This window comes from Pseudochaenichthys georgianus, chromosome 1, assembly GCF_902827115.2.
Source record: "Pseudochaenichthys georgianus chromosome 1, fPseGeo1.2, whole genome shotgun sequence".
Taxonomy (NCBI): Eukaryota; Metazoa; Chordata; class Actinopteri; order Perciformes; family Channichthyidae; genus Pseudochaenichthys; species Pseudochaenichthys georgianus.
This window is the reverse complement of record NC_047503.1, coordinates 9,944,816-9,962,466: the sequence shown is the minus strand read 5'-3', so window position 1 is coordinate 9,962,466 and position 17,651 is coordinate 9,944,816. Positions and strand designations below refer to the sequence as shown.

The following is a 17,651-nucleotide window of genomic DNA, read 5'->3' as shown; positions in this document are numbered from 1 at the left end:
TAGTGTTGCAGAGGCATCAATACACTGTCGACAGGCCATTTTCCTATGCCTATTCCCAGCCCTGGCTTGTTGCTGGGGAAACTACCGCCATTTTACCTTCTCTGGCTACACACTAGGAAGGTTTTGTAAAACAGCAACCATTTTTCCATAATCTGCCCTGGTCAACTGTTCGAATTCAATCTGTGTGTTGCATCCATTTTACCTATACATTTTATAGAAAGTCCCCCGTGGACAGTCAATGTTTCCTGTAGCACATCAAAGATTGACAAGAAAAACCTTTCAGGTGTTTCGTTCTCCTCCCACGGTCTTAGGTTGAGAGTTCTTTAACACCAGCATCCTTTAACATGGCATTCAACTCCAGCTTTCTGTTTTCATCTGAAGAATGACTCAGGAATCGGAGCTTGAGCTACAGACAGCTGAAGGAAACCTTTCTCCTGGTTCTACGCAGAAGCAACAGTATTGACTTCTCTTGAACTGAACCAATACAATGCAAACAACTTTGTTTCGCCCCATTGATTTACTAGAAGGCCACTAAGAGAGCACTATCCTTGGTGCTAGCTTATACCGAATTTCTTGAAGCCTGTGCCAGTAGTCATACCGTAATCTTGCAGACAAACAGTTAAACCAAACCGCAATCATAACCTCCTTGGCCGAAGTGAAGAAGCAACAGGTGCCTTACCTGTCCATGAGGCTGCATGGCGCTGTAGGGCATGTTCTGGTTCAACACCTTCTGCTTCATCAGCAGCATCCTCTTCTGCTCCTCACTCAGGTGGGCCGTCTGTCCCGGGATTGGCCCCTGGGTCTGCCCGGGCCCCGCGCCCTGGCCGCCGCCTCCCCCACCGCCCATGTAGGGAGGCATCATGGGGTTCTTGACCTGATTGTTCCCTCCCATGGGGGGAGTCATCCTCTGGCCCATGTGATCGACTCCACTGCCGCTGAAGTGACTCAGCGGTTTGGTGTTGTTGTACGACAACATGGCTGCCGTGTGCTGCTGCTGTTTGGTCATGGCGTTCTGGTTGATGCTGTTTGGCTGTTGCTGGCCCATCATGCCCATGTGGTTGTGAGGGAGGTAGTTGTTCATGGGGGCTTTGGGCCCATTGTTTGGGGTCATCCCAGCCACTAGAGGGCCCTGTGGAGCGTTAAAGGCTTGCGGTGGGTACATCATGGGGCTGTTGGGTTTGTCTTGGTTAAAGGGACCAGAGTTATAAGGACTGGTTGGAGCTCCTGCAGGGGACCAGTTAGCTGCTTGTTGCTGCTTCTGCTGCAGCAGTTTAGCACGCTGCTGAGCCATTGCTTTTAGCTGCTCTGCTGGAGAAAGTTCTGGTGTCACTGGCCCAACAGGCTGACCTCCAGGTGCAACTCCCGTCGCTCCAGGTCCCGTGCCCGCTTGACTGACCCCCGGGCCTGGGTTCATCATGTATCCATTGGCTGGCCTAGAGACTGCTTGTGTCTGAGCCTGGGTTGGGGTCTGAGGGGAGCGAGCCACGCAGTTGTGCAATGGGGAACCTGATGCCATGGCAACGGCTGGAGACTGCTGCAAAGGTTGCTGAGGAGGTGTTCCGTTGGCAGTGGTGGCAAACTGAGGGCCTGACGACGATGGTCGGAGCTGAATGGTCCAAAAATAAAAAATAACACCATGAGACTCATGAACTCTTAAATGAATGGTTCAACACAAATCTGGAAGAAAATTAACTTGGTTAAAAAGACATAACAGGTCGCCTAGTTCTTTCTAGGCTAAAAAAAAAATTCACCCACCAACACCGCTAAGGCTTTCTAATTTACGCATTGTCTCTTGTTTGTTCAGTCTTTACACACAAAGCAAAGTAAAAATAATGTGTTGTTTTAGCGGGAGTTACTTGTCAGAATGTTGTTGTCACAAGGTTTGGTACCTTTGAATAGTGTATACTAAAGCCCCATAGTGAAGGAAAACTGATCCAACTATTTGAGTCAGTATCGGCCCGATATTGGTTTGTTCATCAAGAAATAGCCATGAGATGCAAGCATCTTATCGTTCTGTTTTTATATTTCTGTTTTTGTACAAATGAGACTAAACAAATAACTACATCAATTGTACTAAACAAATGAGATTTGCTAATCAAACAGCTTTAAATATGTGGGAAGGCACTTTTTTAACTTTGGGAAGAGCCAGGCTAACTGAACGTCCCTGGATTCAATCTTTAAGAGAAACGCCTCCTTGCTTCAGTTCTGTACTTTATTAAGTAAAAACTATTTAAACATTTTTAAATGAAACTATCTCCATATAGTTTGTTTTAGGAATTATTTATATTTGTTTACTAAGTATTAATATGACTATCCATTAACAGCAAAAATACCTTTACACCTGCACATTACAATGTCGAGGAAAATCTGTTCGTGACTTGAGATTTATTTGAGTATTGCTGGAAGCCATCTGTCTTGGACCAACATACCTCACAGCTTGATTATTAAACATTCTTTTATCATAACCCCAACACACTATGTAAGCATTTCATACGTTTTTGTTTTGTGTTCTGCACATCTCACAATTTCTATTCATGTATCAAACATTTTAGATGTAAAATAAAGACACAACTGTGTACACATATTACTACGAATTGGAATCAAGAATCTTAACCACCTAAACCTGTAGAATTGTACTCAAACTCTATTCTTGTGAATAGACATTCAAAGTGAGTAAACTGCGCGAGAACATAAGAAAAATATTACTTTGAGACAGATTCACCTAAGCTTCTAACACCTTTGGGCATAGATAAGGGTTACAAATATGTTTTTATATATAAAATAAATAAATAATTTATATATCAATTAATGGGGGATACAGTTTTACTGTTGTTAAACAAGGCCCCCAATTAATTCAATTCATAAAGAATTACTCAGGTTTTACTACGTTCACCGTGGAGACATGCAAGAAGTTTTCTTCAAGCATTAAAAGGTTAAAAGGAAAACAAAGATGAGTAATAATTTGACAGATTCTACTATTGTATGTTTATCCTTCAAGTACTTGGCCTATTTGCTGACCCTTTGAGCACTGACCTGTGGAGAGCCCATGGGCACCTGGGGCCCTCCTCCAGGCTGAGGAGGTGGAGGCAGGGCTGCTGCTGGCGGTGCCGTCGTGTTCCCAGCTGCTTCTTGTGGGCCCGGTGTATGATTGTTTGCCGGCCTGCCAAACTCCGCCTCCTTCTTGTCCTCAAAGTCCTCATTGAAGAGGTCGTGCATATCGTCCTCCGGGACAGTGTTGGCCAGCTCGTCGATCAGCTCCTGCCACTCTTGGTCATTGAGGTTGATGTCAGAGAACAGTTTGTTCTGATTGGAAAGAGACTGGGGATCAGAGGACTCCATCCCACCCCCGTCATCCAGGGGCTCCTGTTTTAAGTCTTTGAGGAGCCCGAAGCTGTCCTCAAGGTCCAACGAGCCATTCAGCTTCATGTCCGAGAGATGGCTTCCACCGTTCTTTCCAAGATCATCGGACCCCTGGCCTATGTGGTTGCCGTTGCTGTTTGTAGTGTTGTTTCCGGTGGAAGTGTTTGGCCCGCCAAGTAAGGGCTTAATGTCCATTTGGTGATGCAGTGGAGAGATGGGTGGTACATTATTGTTGTTGTTGTTCGAGAGACCCGTTAGTGAGTCCAAACCGCCGGGGCCCTCCTTCCGTACCCGTTTGGTAGTCGGCGAGTAGCTGCCTCCATCACAGATACCGTTCTGTTCTCCATTGAGCGGAGATCGTGCGCTGTCCAGTTTCCTCTTTACAGTCTCCTGGAGCTGTACCAAAGAAGAACAAGAGAATGGATTAGGGGTGGGGAAGAGCAAAAGGTGGGACCGGTTGGCAATATAAAAAACTTTTCTGTGGTCTTCAGGGTGCTAACAAGGGATGCAACATGAGATATCAAATCAATAAGGCAAAAGACGGCTTTTCTCTCTACACACATCCACAAGAGTCTATAGAATACAAGGGTTGTGCTGAATATCAAAATATCACCAAGACAAATTGTACATTCTGTTCAAATTGAAATGATGATCAGACCAGTTCTCACACAGAGCAAATGCATGCATACATTGTATCGGCACAAAGTAAAACTAGGGGCAATGCAATGAGCAACCTCCTCGGAGCAGGCTGGACTCGAGGTTTTCAAAGAAGGGAGGAAAGATCAAAGAATGTTCAGTCTGTAGTACGCTCCCCATCATTAGCATCAGCCAACGGGCAGCCCAGTCTAAACACACACCCCAGTCTTAGCCTCACTGTAGGCAGCTAGCGTACAACCCGCTACACCTAACAGTCTCACTGCCTCTGTCAAGGCACAGACGAGATAACGACAGGGTGCTAACGAACGCTGGCTGGCTGGCAGTTAAGGTAATCACTGTCATAGACCGGGGTTAAAGAGGAGAGGCGGTGTAGAGGGACAGCAGACAGAAACTCAAGACAAAGCAAATGAGTAGGGGCAGAAAGTAGAGAAAGTGCCAACGCAAGAAAGGTAGATGATCTCCTTTTATCAACAGGTGTTTACCATCAAAAAATTACCAATTTGATAAACCAGCAGTCTTACATTGGAGTGCCGATATGAAACAGGGTCGAGAAAACCAATATATAAGTGGGCTAGCTTTACCATTCGCTATCTATTGTGTTCGATTGATGATACAGGGCTTGCGGTTCAAAGCCCAGCTGAAAATATGAAGCATGGCAAAGGGACTCCAAATTGGCAGAAAAATGTGTAACAATACATTGCTTTTTTACATGCATGTAATGAAATGTACAATGTAAACAAAAGGAGATAAAATGCGTTGCATAATATAATAAAAATGTGATTTGATGTCATTCCTCAGTCAATTTACGCACACACATTTGCACAATTGCAAACATTGATTATAGCAGTTACACACTGTGTGTATATCCTGCAGATCTACATTTCAAACGGACTTCTGTAAAGCTCAGGAGCAGGAAAATGTTTTATAAAATGTCTGTTGTCGCATGTGAAAGTGTCAAACACACACACAGCGAGCACCACTGGTACATGTGTGTGTGCAAACGTACGCTTAGCTCTTTGTTATTCAGATGGAACACCAGACAGAATATATTCAGATTGTATTCTGACCCTGAGGTGGACACACACACACACACACACACACACACACACACACACACACACACACACACACACACACACACACACACACACACACACACACACACACACACACACACACACACACACACACACACACACACACACACACACACACACACACACACACACACACACACACACACACACACACACACACACACACACACACACACACACACACACACACACACACACACACACACACACACCATTGTTTTGTACTTTCTTGGTTAACTGGTGTGTGTATATGTGGGGTGGGGCTGTCAGGTTTCCCCTCTGTTCACCACTATGACTGACAGTCCGCCTAATTATATTTATGGCATGATAAACATCATTAGTATTGACAGCCCAAACTACACTGTGTGTGTGTGTGTGTGTGTGTGTGTGTGTGTGTGTGTGTGTGTGTGTGTGTGTGTGTGTGTGTGTGTGTGTGTGTGTAGCCATTAGGAGGAACAACTGAGGAAAACACACATCTCCGCTGTCACGACACGGCTCCTTCAACTGTGTGTTTGTGTGTGTGGTCCTGCAATCAATGGGTTTAAATTATTCAGGTCTCCTGTATGCGCCTTTGGTTTGGTGTGTGTAACAGTGTCTGTGCATGCATGCATGTATGTATGTGTTACAGGCTTTCCCTAAATGCCAGTGACTCATGTTAATAACAGACTCGCCTTTCAAAGCCCACCTATAAAAACTCCCATAATTATGCAGGTGGTGTGAACTACACATCACCCTCAGACAGACACACACACACACACACACACACACACACACACACACACACACACACACACACACACACACACACACACACACACACACACACACACACACACACACACACACACACACACACACACACACACACACACACACACACACACACACACACACACACACACACACACACACACACACACACACACACACACACACACACACACACACACACACACACACACACTTAAGAATACACACCCACTTTTAGAAAAAAGTATTACCAGTTTAACCTTTTTGATTAAATCCTGACTATAGAGACAGACACAAAGAAATGACAGACAGAAAGAGAGAGATACTATTTCTCTGTACGACTAACAGCTGGGCATATTATTGATAATATATTATTATCGTGTTATAAGACTATATATTGTCTTATATTTTGGATATCCTGATATTGTCTTTTACTAGTGTGAAGGGCTGCATTATAGTAAAATGATTACATTTTTCGAAATTAAACAGATTGTACTAGCAGTTCTAATTTCTGCCTTTATCATTATTTTACTAACTTCTTTTTCAATTTTCTGTTTTTTTTCCTATCTTAACAAGGACATAAAAGGCTAATTTGCCAGTTCATATTTGTGCCTCCACTGTGACATGTTTACATGCGTTAATGTTCAAAAAGTCAGCTCTGATTGGTTAGCTGGCCGGCTGATACATTTTGGAAGTTTTCATTGCATAAACATTTTGTGGAAGCACCGACCATACCATGTCGTCTCAACAGGTAATAAAAAAGGAATTTGATATATGACTTTTTTTAACGTTGCCCAGCCCTACTATAAGTCATCATGTTCTAGCCTGAGGGAACAAGCAAGAACAATAAATCTGTCAAACACTAACTGCGCTACATTAATCATGTGTTTCTTTAAGCACAATTAGCAACCCTAATTACGGCTTTAAATTCCAGCAATAATACCTGCCATGCTCTGACAATGTGTCTGTTTGATAATCACTGCAATAGAATGGAGAGGAAACGGGTGTTTGCATGTGTGACATGAGAGCGAAGATACGGAAAGTCAGAGACAAAGAATGTTCAAGTAGTTTCATCAAGTGCTTAGCGGGAGCGCGGGGAAAAGAGCATCGGGAGAAAAAAGGAGGCGAGGATGTTAAAAGAGCAGAGAAGAGAGTGGCGCTTGTTTTCTCCTCCTGCGTCTCCCTCTGTATTCTTTGACACAAACACCTGCTGACTCTCTCTGTCGGCTCCCCCCGCAGACAGGGAGAGAATGACAAAGATACAGAGGGACAAAGGTAAGAGAGACACACACGCATGAGGAGGAGGAGGAGGAGGAGGAGGACTCATTTCTCAGGCAGATGGTCTTTTTCCTTTGAGTGGAGGAGCAACCAGAACATGAAGATGAAGAGGAGGAGAGCGGCTGAGGCAGAGAAGAGGTAGAGAGGGAGGGAGGAGGGGGAGATAGGTGGCTTGATGGAAAGGCATAGCGCGCCAAATGACAGCGGGGAGCACACGATGAGAGGGTGATCAGAGAGGGAGGGAGAGAGATGGAACCACTAAGGTGCTGTTGTTATAGCAACCTGCTGCTCTGGTGCTTTGTGCGCTGCATCCTCCTCCTTCCTCGAGATCGCTCACTTACTCCCTCTCTTTAAAGGTTGAGCATCATATCCAATTCTCAACATTTAAAAAAACATGTTGAGACACTTCCAAATGATGGGCTTTTTTTCTACATGTTTACCAGAAGGTGTACAGCTACAACAACATGCTCTTCTCCTGATATTTATCACAGGAAGTTGTTGTAAACCCAATCCAAAGTCGACAGAAAATGCTTCTTCTTTGAAAATAGGATGCAGGCTGCGCAGCGCAAAACCATGTCTCCTTTCTTTCTCCCACACTTCCATATAATAATAATAATAATAATAATGCATTTTATTTATGGGCGCCTTTCAAAACTCTCAAGGACACCTTACAGAGCATAATTAAAGAAGAGCACACAGTAATACAAGACTTAAAAAATTAAAAACAACAATCAGTTTAGCAGAGATTAAGAAATTGAATATGCCAGTTTAAAAAGGTGTGTTTTCAGGCTGGATTTGAAGGTTGGCATCATCTCCTCCACCTGTTCTCTACTGCAGGGGACATACCTGCCAATGCAACACACACACAAACACACACTGAGTGGCTGTAGAGTGGTGCAGGAATTAGTCCTACATTGGTAATGAGTTAGCGTTTTAGCACTGCTAGGTTTATTCGTTTTGGAGTGAACGTTTTTTTTGACGAGTTTGTGGTTAAATGCCCAAAATAAGCTCTATGGTAAAAACAAGTTTACAAGACGATGCTGTTTCGTATACAACGTTAAATATGCAAGTAAATATCCCACTGGTGAATGTCGGTTGCTTACCAGTGACAAAAAAAGACAACTAAGCTCCATCACACAGAACATGAGTCAGCCTTTAGCTTATCAGTGGTTACGTGAAGTCTATTTACTTCTGCCGATTGCATTTACGCTTCAATTATTATAAATGTGGTGTTATTATGATCCTGCTTAACAAAACGTGTAAGTATCACAAGGGTGTGTTTGCCACAGATCTATTTTTTTTTGTCAGCCACCAATTGTGCAAGTTCTCCCACTTAAAAAGATGAGAGGCCTGTAATTTTCATCCTAGGTATACTTCAACTATGAGAGACAAAATGAGAAGAAAAAAAAAATCCAGAAAATCACATTGTCTGATTTTTAAAGAATTTATTTGCAAATTATGGTGGAAAATAAGTATTTGGTCAATAACGAAAGTTCATCTCAATACTTTGTTATATACCCTTTGTTGGCAATGACAGAGGTCAAACGTTTTCTGTAAGTCTTCACAAGGTTTTCACACACTGTTGCTGGTATTTTGGCCCATTCCTCCATGCAGATCTCCTCTAGAGCAGTGATGTTTTGGGGCTGTTGCTGGGCAACACAGACTTTCAACTCCCTCCAAAGATTTTCTATGGGGTTGAGATCTGGAGACTGGCTAGGCCACTCCAGGACCCTGAAATGCTTCTTACGAAGCCACTTCTTCGTTGCCCGGGCGGTGTGTTTGGGATCATTGTCATGCTGAAAGACCCAGCCACGTTTCATCTTCAATGCCCTTGCTGATGGAAGGAGGTTGTCACTCAAAATCTCACGATACATGGCCCCATTCATTCTTTCCTTTACACGGATCAGTCGTCCTGGTCCCTTTGCAGAAAAACAGCCCCAAAGCTTGATGTTTCCACCCCCATGTTTCACAGTAGGTGTTCTTTGGATGCAACTCAGCATTCTTTCTCCTCCAAACACGTCTAGTTGAGTTTTTACCAAAAAGTTCTATTTTGGTTTCCTCTGACCATATGACATTCTCCCAATCCTTTTCTGGATCATCTAAATGCTCTCTAGCAAACTTCAGATGGGCCTGGACATGTACTGGCTTAAGCAGGGGGACACGTCTGGCACTGCAGGATTTGAGTCCCTGGCGGCGTAGTGTGTTACTGATGGTAGCCTTTGTTACTTCGGTCCCAGCTCTCTGCAGGTCATTGACTAGGTCCCCCCGTGTGGTTCTGGGATTTTTGCTCAGCGTTCTTGTGATCATTTTGACCCCACGGGGTGAGATCTTGCGTGGAGCTCCAGATCGAGGGAGATTATCAGTGGTCTTGTATGTCTTCCATTTTCTAATAATTGCTCCCACAGTTGATTTCTTCACACCAAGCTGCTTACCTATTGCAGATTCAGTCTTCCCAGCCTGGTGCAGGTCTACAATTTTGTTTCTGGTGTCCTTTGACAGCTCTTTGGAGTTTGGAGTGTGACTGTTTGAGGTTGTGGACAGGTGTCTTTTATACTGATAACGAGTTAAAACAAGTGCCATTAATACAGTTAAGTGGAGGACAGAGGAGGCTCTTAAAGAAGAAGGTACAGGTCTGTGAGAGCCAGAAATCTTGTTTGTTTGTAGGTGACCAACAAATTATTTTACAGAGGAATTTACCAATTAATTCATTAATCAAAATCCTCCAATGTGATTTCCTGGATTCTTTCCCCCCATTCTGTCTCTCATAGTTGAAGTGTACCTAGGATGAACATTACAGGCCTCTCTCATCTTTTTAAGTGGGAGAACTTGCACAATTGGTGGCTGACTAAATACTTTTTTGCCCCACTGTATGTATGCCATTTTTATGCGTTTTCTTTGTTGAGAAAAGGAGCTGGTTTTCAGTAAGCCTCTGATGGTTGGTCAGAAACAAACATATAAAAGCTTTTAGCTACAAGCAGCATAAATCCTTTCAGATACACTTTGATCCCAGATCAGAAAGGCGCAAACAGAGCTTTAATGCTTGCAGTAAAAACTCACCTATCCACTATCCAAGGAAAGTGGAGGGATACTTAACCCACAAAATGATCACTACATCAATTAGTTAGTCACCGTGATCTAACAGTTGAAGAAAACGTTCAAAAAGGAGAATTTAAGGTAAGCAAGGGGTAGACAAATGGTCAATTTCCGGGTGGAGAATTCCTTTAAGAGAACCCCTTTGCAGATAGGGGTGATTCAAACTTTGCCCCCAAAGAGAACATATGAGATTGATCCGTCAAAGAGAATGTATCATTATCTACATGTGTGAACAAATAACAGAACATACATACATTTGGTATTCCCTGGTGCAGGCCAGTGTGTGTGTGTGTGTGTGTGTGTGTGTGTGTGTGTGTGTGTTTCCTAGCATTACTATACTTGTGGGGACCTAAATCTGTTTACACAGTCACGTGTGGGGACTCGCCTCCCTTATGGGGACAAATTGGAGGTCCCCATGAGGGGAATCATTAATTTTAGGGTGAAGACTTGGTTAGGTTTAGGGTTAGGGTTCGGGTAAGGTTAAGGGTAAGGCATGTGGTGGTTATGGTAGGTTAGGATAAGTCTCCAGGAAATGCATGTAAGTCAATGTAATGTCCCCTGAAGTGATGTATACATGGTGTGTGTGTGTGTGTGTGTGTGTGTGTGTGTGTGTGTGTGTGTTTGTTCCTGGACTGCCCACTAGACCGTGAAATGAGTCAATTAAATCAAAAAGGGCTTTAATAAGAAAAGGTGTGTGCCGTGTGTGTGTAAGTGATGTTTATGGGATTATGTCAAAAACACTGTGGCATGTATCCAGATATTTTACAGCAAAAACTGCCTGCCAATGATGCGGTTAAGTTGCAGGGTCTTTAACATGTGACCACAAGTCCATCTTTACGAACTGACAACTTTCTAAGGCTGGCTTCGGGAAATTACTCAAGGTGTGCAGCAAAAACAGTGCCAACTTTTTAGGAAGATCAAATGGAATGTATTTGTATTGAGGTGTTATTGTACCCGATAATGGGTAGGCAAACACTGTTTTCTACATTTTCATTAATACTCTTAAGAACTTGGAGGATCTGAGCACAGATCAAGGGCACTGTTCAAGCACACGTCAGCAAACACCCGTACTGCCGGAGTGTCCTTGAGCAAGTACATGAAAATCATCAGGAATGTTTTTTCTTTGTCCGACCCTGACGAGAAGGCTCTGTCACTTGGATATGTTATGTAACTCACTTAATTTACGCATGTATCCCGAACCACAATCTTTTACTAAACAAGTAGTTTTGTAACCTAAACCTAAGGGACACCTAGGAGGTCCCAGTGCAATAAAAAAGTAACACCAATTGACACCAAGGGTCTGTATGCAAAGGGCTGGGAACAGGTTGAGCCAGCTGTTGTTAGCTTAGCTTAACTTAGCATAGCAAAGAAACAGGAAACAAGGTAACAGTTCGCATCTGTCTTTTTCTTCTTCTTCAATGACAGCGGTAAGTCAACTTAGTTGGTTTCTTACAAGGGCCATAATGTCACAAATTCATATGCATTCACTTTGATTATTGCACGATTTTGGTATTTGTATATTATTTCTCAATGCTAGTCTTTTAACAAACACACACACAAACAGTGGGAAGTTTCCCTGACCACATCCCCGAACATTGGGCAATAGATGGACAGAACACAAAAACAAAAGAGTCTGTGGGATTGAAGGACAGAAAGCAGCAAGTGACAAGAGGAAGGTACAAACAAAATAACTATTTGGCTATAATCCCAGATAAGTGTGTGTGTGTGTGTGTGTGTGTGTGTGTGTGTGTGTGTGTGTGTGTGTGTGTGTGTGTGTGTGTGTGTGTGTGTGTGTGTGTGTGTGAAAGCGCCTGCCAGTCTGCTTTCTGTACACAGGGGGCCTGTACACCGCTGATTTGAAAACACACGTAATTCTAATCCTCGAAACAATACATGTTGATTTAAATTCAACTTTATTCCAAATCTGCAGATGAATAGAAATGTCATGTGCAGTTGGTAAGTAAGTTAGTTAGTTAGTAAGCAAGTTATGCGTCTTTATGGATAAGCCGAAAATAAAACTATGAAACCTTAAATATAGGGATTTTTTAACAGTTTCTTTAAAGCTGCATGTCCTGTTAAATTGTTACTGACTGGAGCTTGAACGCACCGTAATGCAACTCTATGAAGCCTCCTTTCACAGCCTGTGAATGTAAAAAAGCTAAAGCTAACTAGCTCTCCTCTCCACATAATAGGATTGCCTGGCGTTTTATCAGCTCTTTGTCATATATATCGTATATGATTTGTGAGTGTGTGTGTGTGTGTGTGTGTGTGTGTGTGTGTGTGTGTGTGTAGTAAGACATAAAGTGAAGGTGTGCACATGTCATCAGCAGTTTCAAACCTGCTGACCTGACAGAAAACCATCACTTATCCCTCCCCATTTACCCCCATCCATCTCGGACCCCCCCCCCCACTCAATGGCAAAGACCTTGGTGTGTTTACGTGTGTGTGTGTGTGTGTGTGTTTGTGTGTGTGTGAGAGAGGATACAATTACTAAAAAGGCAGTAGTCTAAGCAGCGGTGCGTGCTAACAGACAGATTTACAAACCATTAGCATTAAACGCACAACTAATTATCATCCAAGTCGAGGGCTGTGTGTGTGTGTGTGTGTGTGTGTGTGTGTGTGTGTGTGTGTGTGTGTGTGTGTGTGTGTGTGCATCTCTGCATGTGTTTATGTCTGAGTGTGTTCCTGTTTATATTTTCCAGATAAAATGTAAGTAAGAAAAAGGGCAAGCAAAGAGCAGAGAGAGAAAGAACACGAGGGGACGAGAGAGGGGAAACTGTGTGTGAGCGTGTGTGTGTGTGGTTCCTGGCTGAGCAGCTCCTCTCTATTTATAGAGCTGCGGCTCCTTCCTGTTTCTGGAGCTGTACCATCACGCCAAGAGGGGGTGGGGGGTGAGAGTGAGAGAGTGAGAGAGAGAGTGAGAGAGATAGAGACAGAGAGGGAGAGAGAGGGAGAGAGGGTGGATCTGTTGATTTACTAAAGACTCAAACACGACCAGTCTCCCCTCCCACACACCCACTCACACTTCTCTCTCTCTCTCTTTCTCCCCCCCCCTCCCTCTCTTACTCAACAACATGGGCTCTGCCGGCAGCTTCAATAAAACTCCACAGCAGAGAGGGAGAAGAAGGAACAGGGGAGAGAAACAGAACAGCGCTAAAGGAAGATGTGTGGGATATTTCTGTATCTGATGGTGTTGCACAACGGGACACTAATGTATAAATAATAAATGTTTGCTGACATTAAATAACAGAGCAAACAGCAACAGCTCATGACGTATTACCTTTAATGCATGTGGGATCTGTGGGATTGAAACCCTTTCATTGTTTTTCTGGTTTGTTTTATTCTCTGGAACTCACGACTCAAAAAGTAGATGTTCCCTTTCCTGTAGTGTGTGATATAGGTTTGTGTGTATGTACATGTTCTGTAAAGACTAACATCCCCAAATTCCTTCCAGAGGGAGTTTCTCTCCCACACACTCCCCCCCCCCCCCCCCCCATGCTTGAAACGCCTCCATTGGACTCCTTTGTTTACTTCCTCAACATAATGACATCACTATGTAACACTTGTGCTTCTATTGGCTAGCACTCCAACACATTGGCTAAGGGGCGGGACATCTCTAAGCAGTTGACCAATCACAACAGAGTCCGATGCAATTCTTTGCGCCCTCTTTAAAAGCAAAACAAATTTGTGAGAACAATTTCTTTATAACAAAATAGCTCAACTCTAAACAAGTGAATTCACATTGGATCGCGCAAAGAGATAGTTGAAAAGTCCACCAGTTGACAAGAGATTGCTGAGTTGGATTGCTTGTCTAATTGTTTATATAAGACCGAGCAGACAATGGGTACTTTATAAGTGGTGTGACTACGAGACTAGCAATGGGGCTTACTGGGAATACTGCATAAACACCCACATTTTGAATAACGGGAGGTTTCCTTGCTCTTTTTTCTCCCGCTGTGTCTCTTGGTGGGCTCCTTTGCTGCAGGGCTAACTTGCTAAACAAGAGTCGCAGTCAGAGTCTTGCTTAGCTCGACCTATCTCAACAAAGCGATGAATCTGTCAGCAAAGCAGCTGCTCTTGCTTGCTGTTTGGCAGGAGACCATTAACATAGCAAAATAAATTGCCAAAATTGTCCAAAAATGCTGTCGGCCATGTGAAATTCCAATCGCTAATCGCTGATACATTTGTCCAATTGCCCAAACCAAATAGAAACGTGCATAATTCACATTTCTTTGTTGCCGCATTTCCAAATTTGCTTGAATTTAATAACAACTGTGCCACCTCCATGACAACTAAGAACATATCTGCTGATGAAAACCATAGAAGTGCAGTTCAAGGCTCCATAAGACACACACAAACTACTTCAGGTTAGAATTCATATGTAAAACAAGTCTAGCTGCTTGTGACGCAAGAACAACTAATGTATTCTCAACCAAACCAACTCAAACCTTGGGAGTTTAAGGCCCCGGCCACACGAGGACGAAAACGGTCGTTTGCGTTACTGTTTAGTGTCATATAGACCGCTCGGCCACACGAGGATGACCGAATACGGCACTAAACGACTGAGGAAACGATAACGGGTCCCAAGGTGGATAGAATGGCATACGCAACGCTCTGGGGGGTCCAACGGCGTGTGTGTACGCCCTATCTGAACATTTTCTGATAATGATGAGGCAATAGCCCCGCCTCTCCCCACCTCTGCTGCTCACCCCCGCGTCAAAGTAAACTGCACACTGAATTCAGATTATTTATCTTTCTCTCGATATGGACCTAAACGCGAGTGAAGTCTAATCTGACAGGACGGAGACACGCAGCTCTGCTCCCCTGCAGCTCCTCCCGCTGCAGCAAAACACACACTTCAAGTCAGATCATCACCCTTAGCTATTTTAATTACCTCTCAAACTCCCTAAACTAGTTATAAATATGTTTATTTTTACTGTCGGCCGGGTCACTCATTACTGGATCAGCTGCTGCATGAGACAGACACTGGCGCTGTCCGAAGAGAGGGAGGAAAAAGAGAGGCTCCGTGTATTTTATTATTATATTATATAGAGTCGTTATTCATTTGTTTTAAAGCTCAATAAATAACAAAGAAGACCTTTGACCGGCACTTTTATAATTTTGTCCGGAAGATTTAAACTTTAATACACGGTGACTGGCAAAAAACTCTGCCCGGTTCCCTCGGCCCCCACCGCGGAGAATAAACAGAAGGGCAACCATGACAACCATGCTTCTTCGCTGCTTTTGTGGAGGAAGTTACAGCGCCACGTGCAGGCTCGGCATATGTACTGCAGCTTCTCCAGCGGTTGGAGCTAAACGGAGCGGTCTCGTGTGGACAGACACTATCCGGATAACGGAAGCTTTTTTGCGATTGCGTTTGCGTTAATCCTATGCGTTTAGCCGTTTTTGTCCTCGTGTGGCCGCAGCCTAATTGTATAAAATGAAGCAACAAGTGTCAAATATTGTATACATTTATGAAAAAATGTGTTATCCAGTATAATATCCAGTTGTTGATACATTTAAATGAAAACATCTGGAGCCTGAATCTTGGTGTTGATGGAGGGGAACTTGTTGAGTCCATCTGATTTGGCTGCGGGGAAAATTCTTTAACAATAAAGTTCCAAAAATGTACCGTACTTTTCGGACTATAAAGCGCACCTGCATATAAGCCGCAGCAGCTAAATTGTCCGTCTGTCTTGCTCTCGTTCTGTCTCTCGGTTCCACTTTTACTTTGGCGCGCTACCTGTCTCACTCTTTTCCGGCCTCCAGCTTTTCCTGCTGGAGCCCGCCGCCCGGTCGCGGACCGGTCATAGAGCCCATAGAGTTAAAGGTGGTTAATTTTACCTGTAAAATCCATAGATTTAGGAGGTTCCCTAGTGGCCGTTAGCTGTACAAAAAAAAAAATGGGGAAAAAAGTCGCGGCTTATAGTCCGAAAAGTACGGTAATTGGAAAACCTAGTAGACACTCCATATAAAAAAGAAAATAGATTTAGGGCTTCAAATCTCGATCAGAACATGCTGCTTATGAGTTTCTCTGATCTGTTGGAGACTTTGGAAGGAGGCCAGTAATTGTTCCAAAGCCACACTGTCAATATCACAGTAAAGCAATGAAATATGTATTTTATTACCAACAGAGGCCAATGTTCCCGCTGGAGATATGAAATAAAGACGACTACAACACAAGAGGAAAAGAAAGAGTGACGAGAGGACTCCTGGCTTCAAGGCCAGATGGTCACCAGGAGGGGTCTGACAGCTGTGTGTGTGTGTGTCTTTGTGGAAGTGTGCGAGCAAGATACAGAGAGAGATAGGGACAGATTGTGTCCAACACCTGTCCTCCCTGGACAAAACAACAAAAGAAAAAGAAAAAAAGCTGGCTAAAATCAACGTGGGCTACATTAAACTCACTCGGGGCAAGACATAATGAAAGGTGTGAAAGAAGTACAGCGGAGAAAGTGTTAGGCGGAACATTTACAGCAGGATTAACACCGGTGTGTCATCATATGGAGCCACGTCACATGTGGAGTAAGACATCGGAAGCCAATAATGTGTGTAATATTACTCTTAGATTAGAGTATTAGAGTCTATTGTATTTGTTTCACAGGGGCTCCTCTGATTGGCTATGTTAGCAATGTGCCACAGAAGACCACATCCGATTGGCTGCAGTCGGCTCCCGCCTCTGCCTGAGCCTGTCGTGAGGGCAGAGGGGTGCACACGCACACACACTCGCAGATTTATGGATGCTCAGTAGCAGGAACGACAGTTTCTAACCCCCCTCCCTCCTTTCTTTCTTTCTTTTTTTCACCAGTTTTCCCTCTATACACTGTTGCCTCTGAGCCGAGGGGGGAGAAAGAGAGCTCCAGCGAGGGAGAGAGGCTGCTATGGTAACAGATCACTGTGGCAGCGAGTAGAGGGGCCCTGATGGCTACTTGGCAGCAACGGCAGAATCTCGCTAGCTGCACACACGCGTCGGTGTGAATGAGTGTGTGGTAATGTGTGTTGTTGACCGGGAGACATGCTGAAAGGGGAAGTGTGTGTTTGCATGTGTGTGTGAGCCTCTCTGGGAGGAATGAACCCATTGAGCTGGTGTGTGTGTGTGTGCTCCAGATGTCCTCAGTCGTGCAGATCGATGGCCACACAAGAGGACATCCCACTGAGTTGAGTCACGACACCGTCTCCTTACCCCTCTCTGCTCTGCCTCCATTTCTTCCTCTATTAAAAGGAGGTTTTAATAACCAAACACCTTCCTGTGTGTTGACCAATCTAGCTTTATTATTTTGCAACGATGAGACAGCTGCAGGATGTTGTCGGAACAAAATAATGTTATTCCAGCTCTCCCTTCCCTGGCTGCCTTCACTCTCTCCTCCTCGCTCTCATTTTTTTTTCAGCGAGCATAACTAGGTCATGCAGTAGTAGACT

At 43.9% G+C, this 17,651-nt stretch overlaps 1 protein-coding gene across 1 annotated transcript in view; it reads right to left on the bottom strand.

Moving 5' to 3' along the window:
- The window catches only part of maml3 (mastermind-like transcriptional coactivator 3), a 126,276-nt gene that overhangs the window by 62,029 nt on the left and 46,596 nt on the right, over positions 1–17,651 (bottom strand). Inside the window, exons 2-3 of the mRNA XM_034083834.1 lie at positions 3,034–3,756; positions 680–1,606 (exon numbers count right to left, since the gene is read on the bottom strand). Of these exons, the coding sequence (XP_033939725.1) occupies positions 680–1,606; positions 3,034–3,756 (1,650 nt within the window). The remainder of the gene's footprint in view (positions 1–679; positions 1,607–3,033; positions 3,757–17,651) is intronic.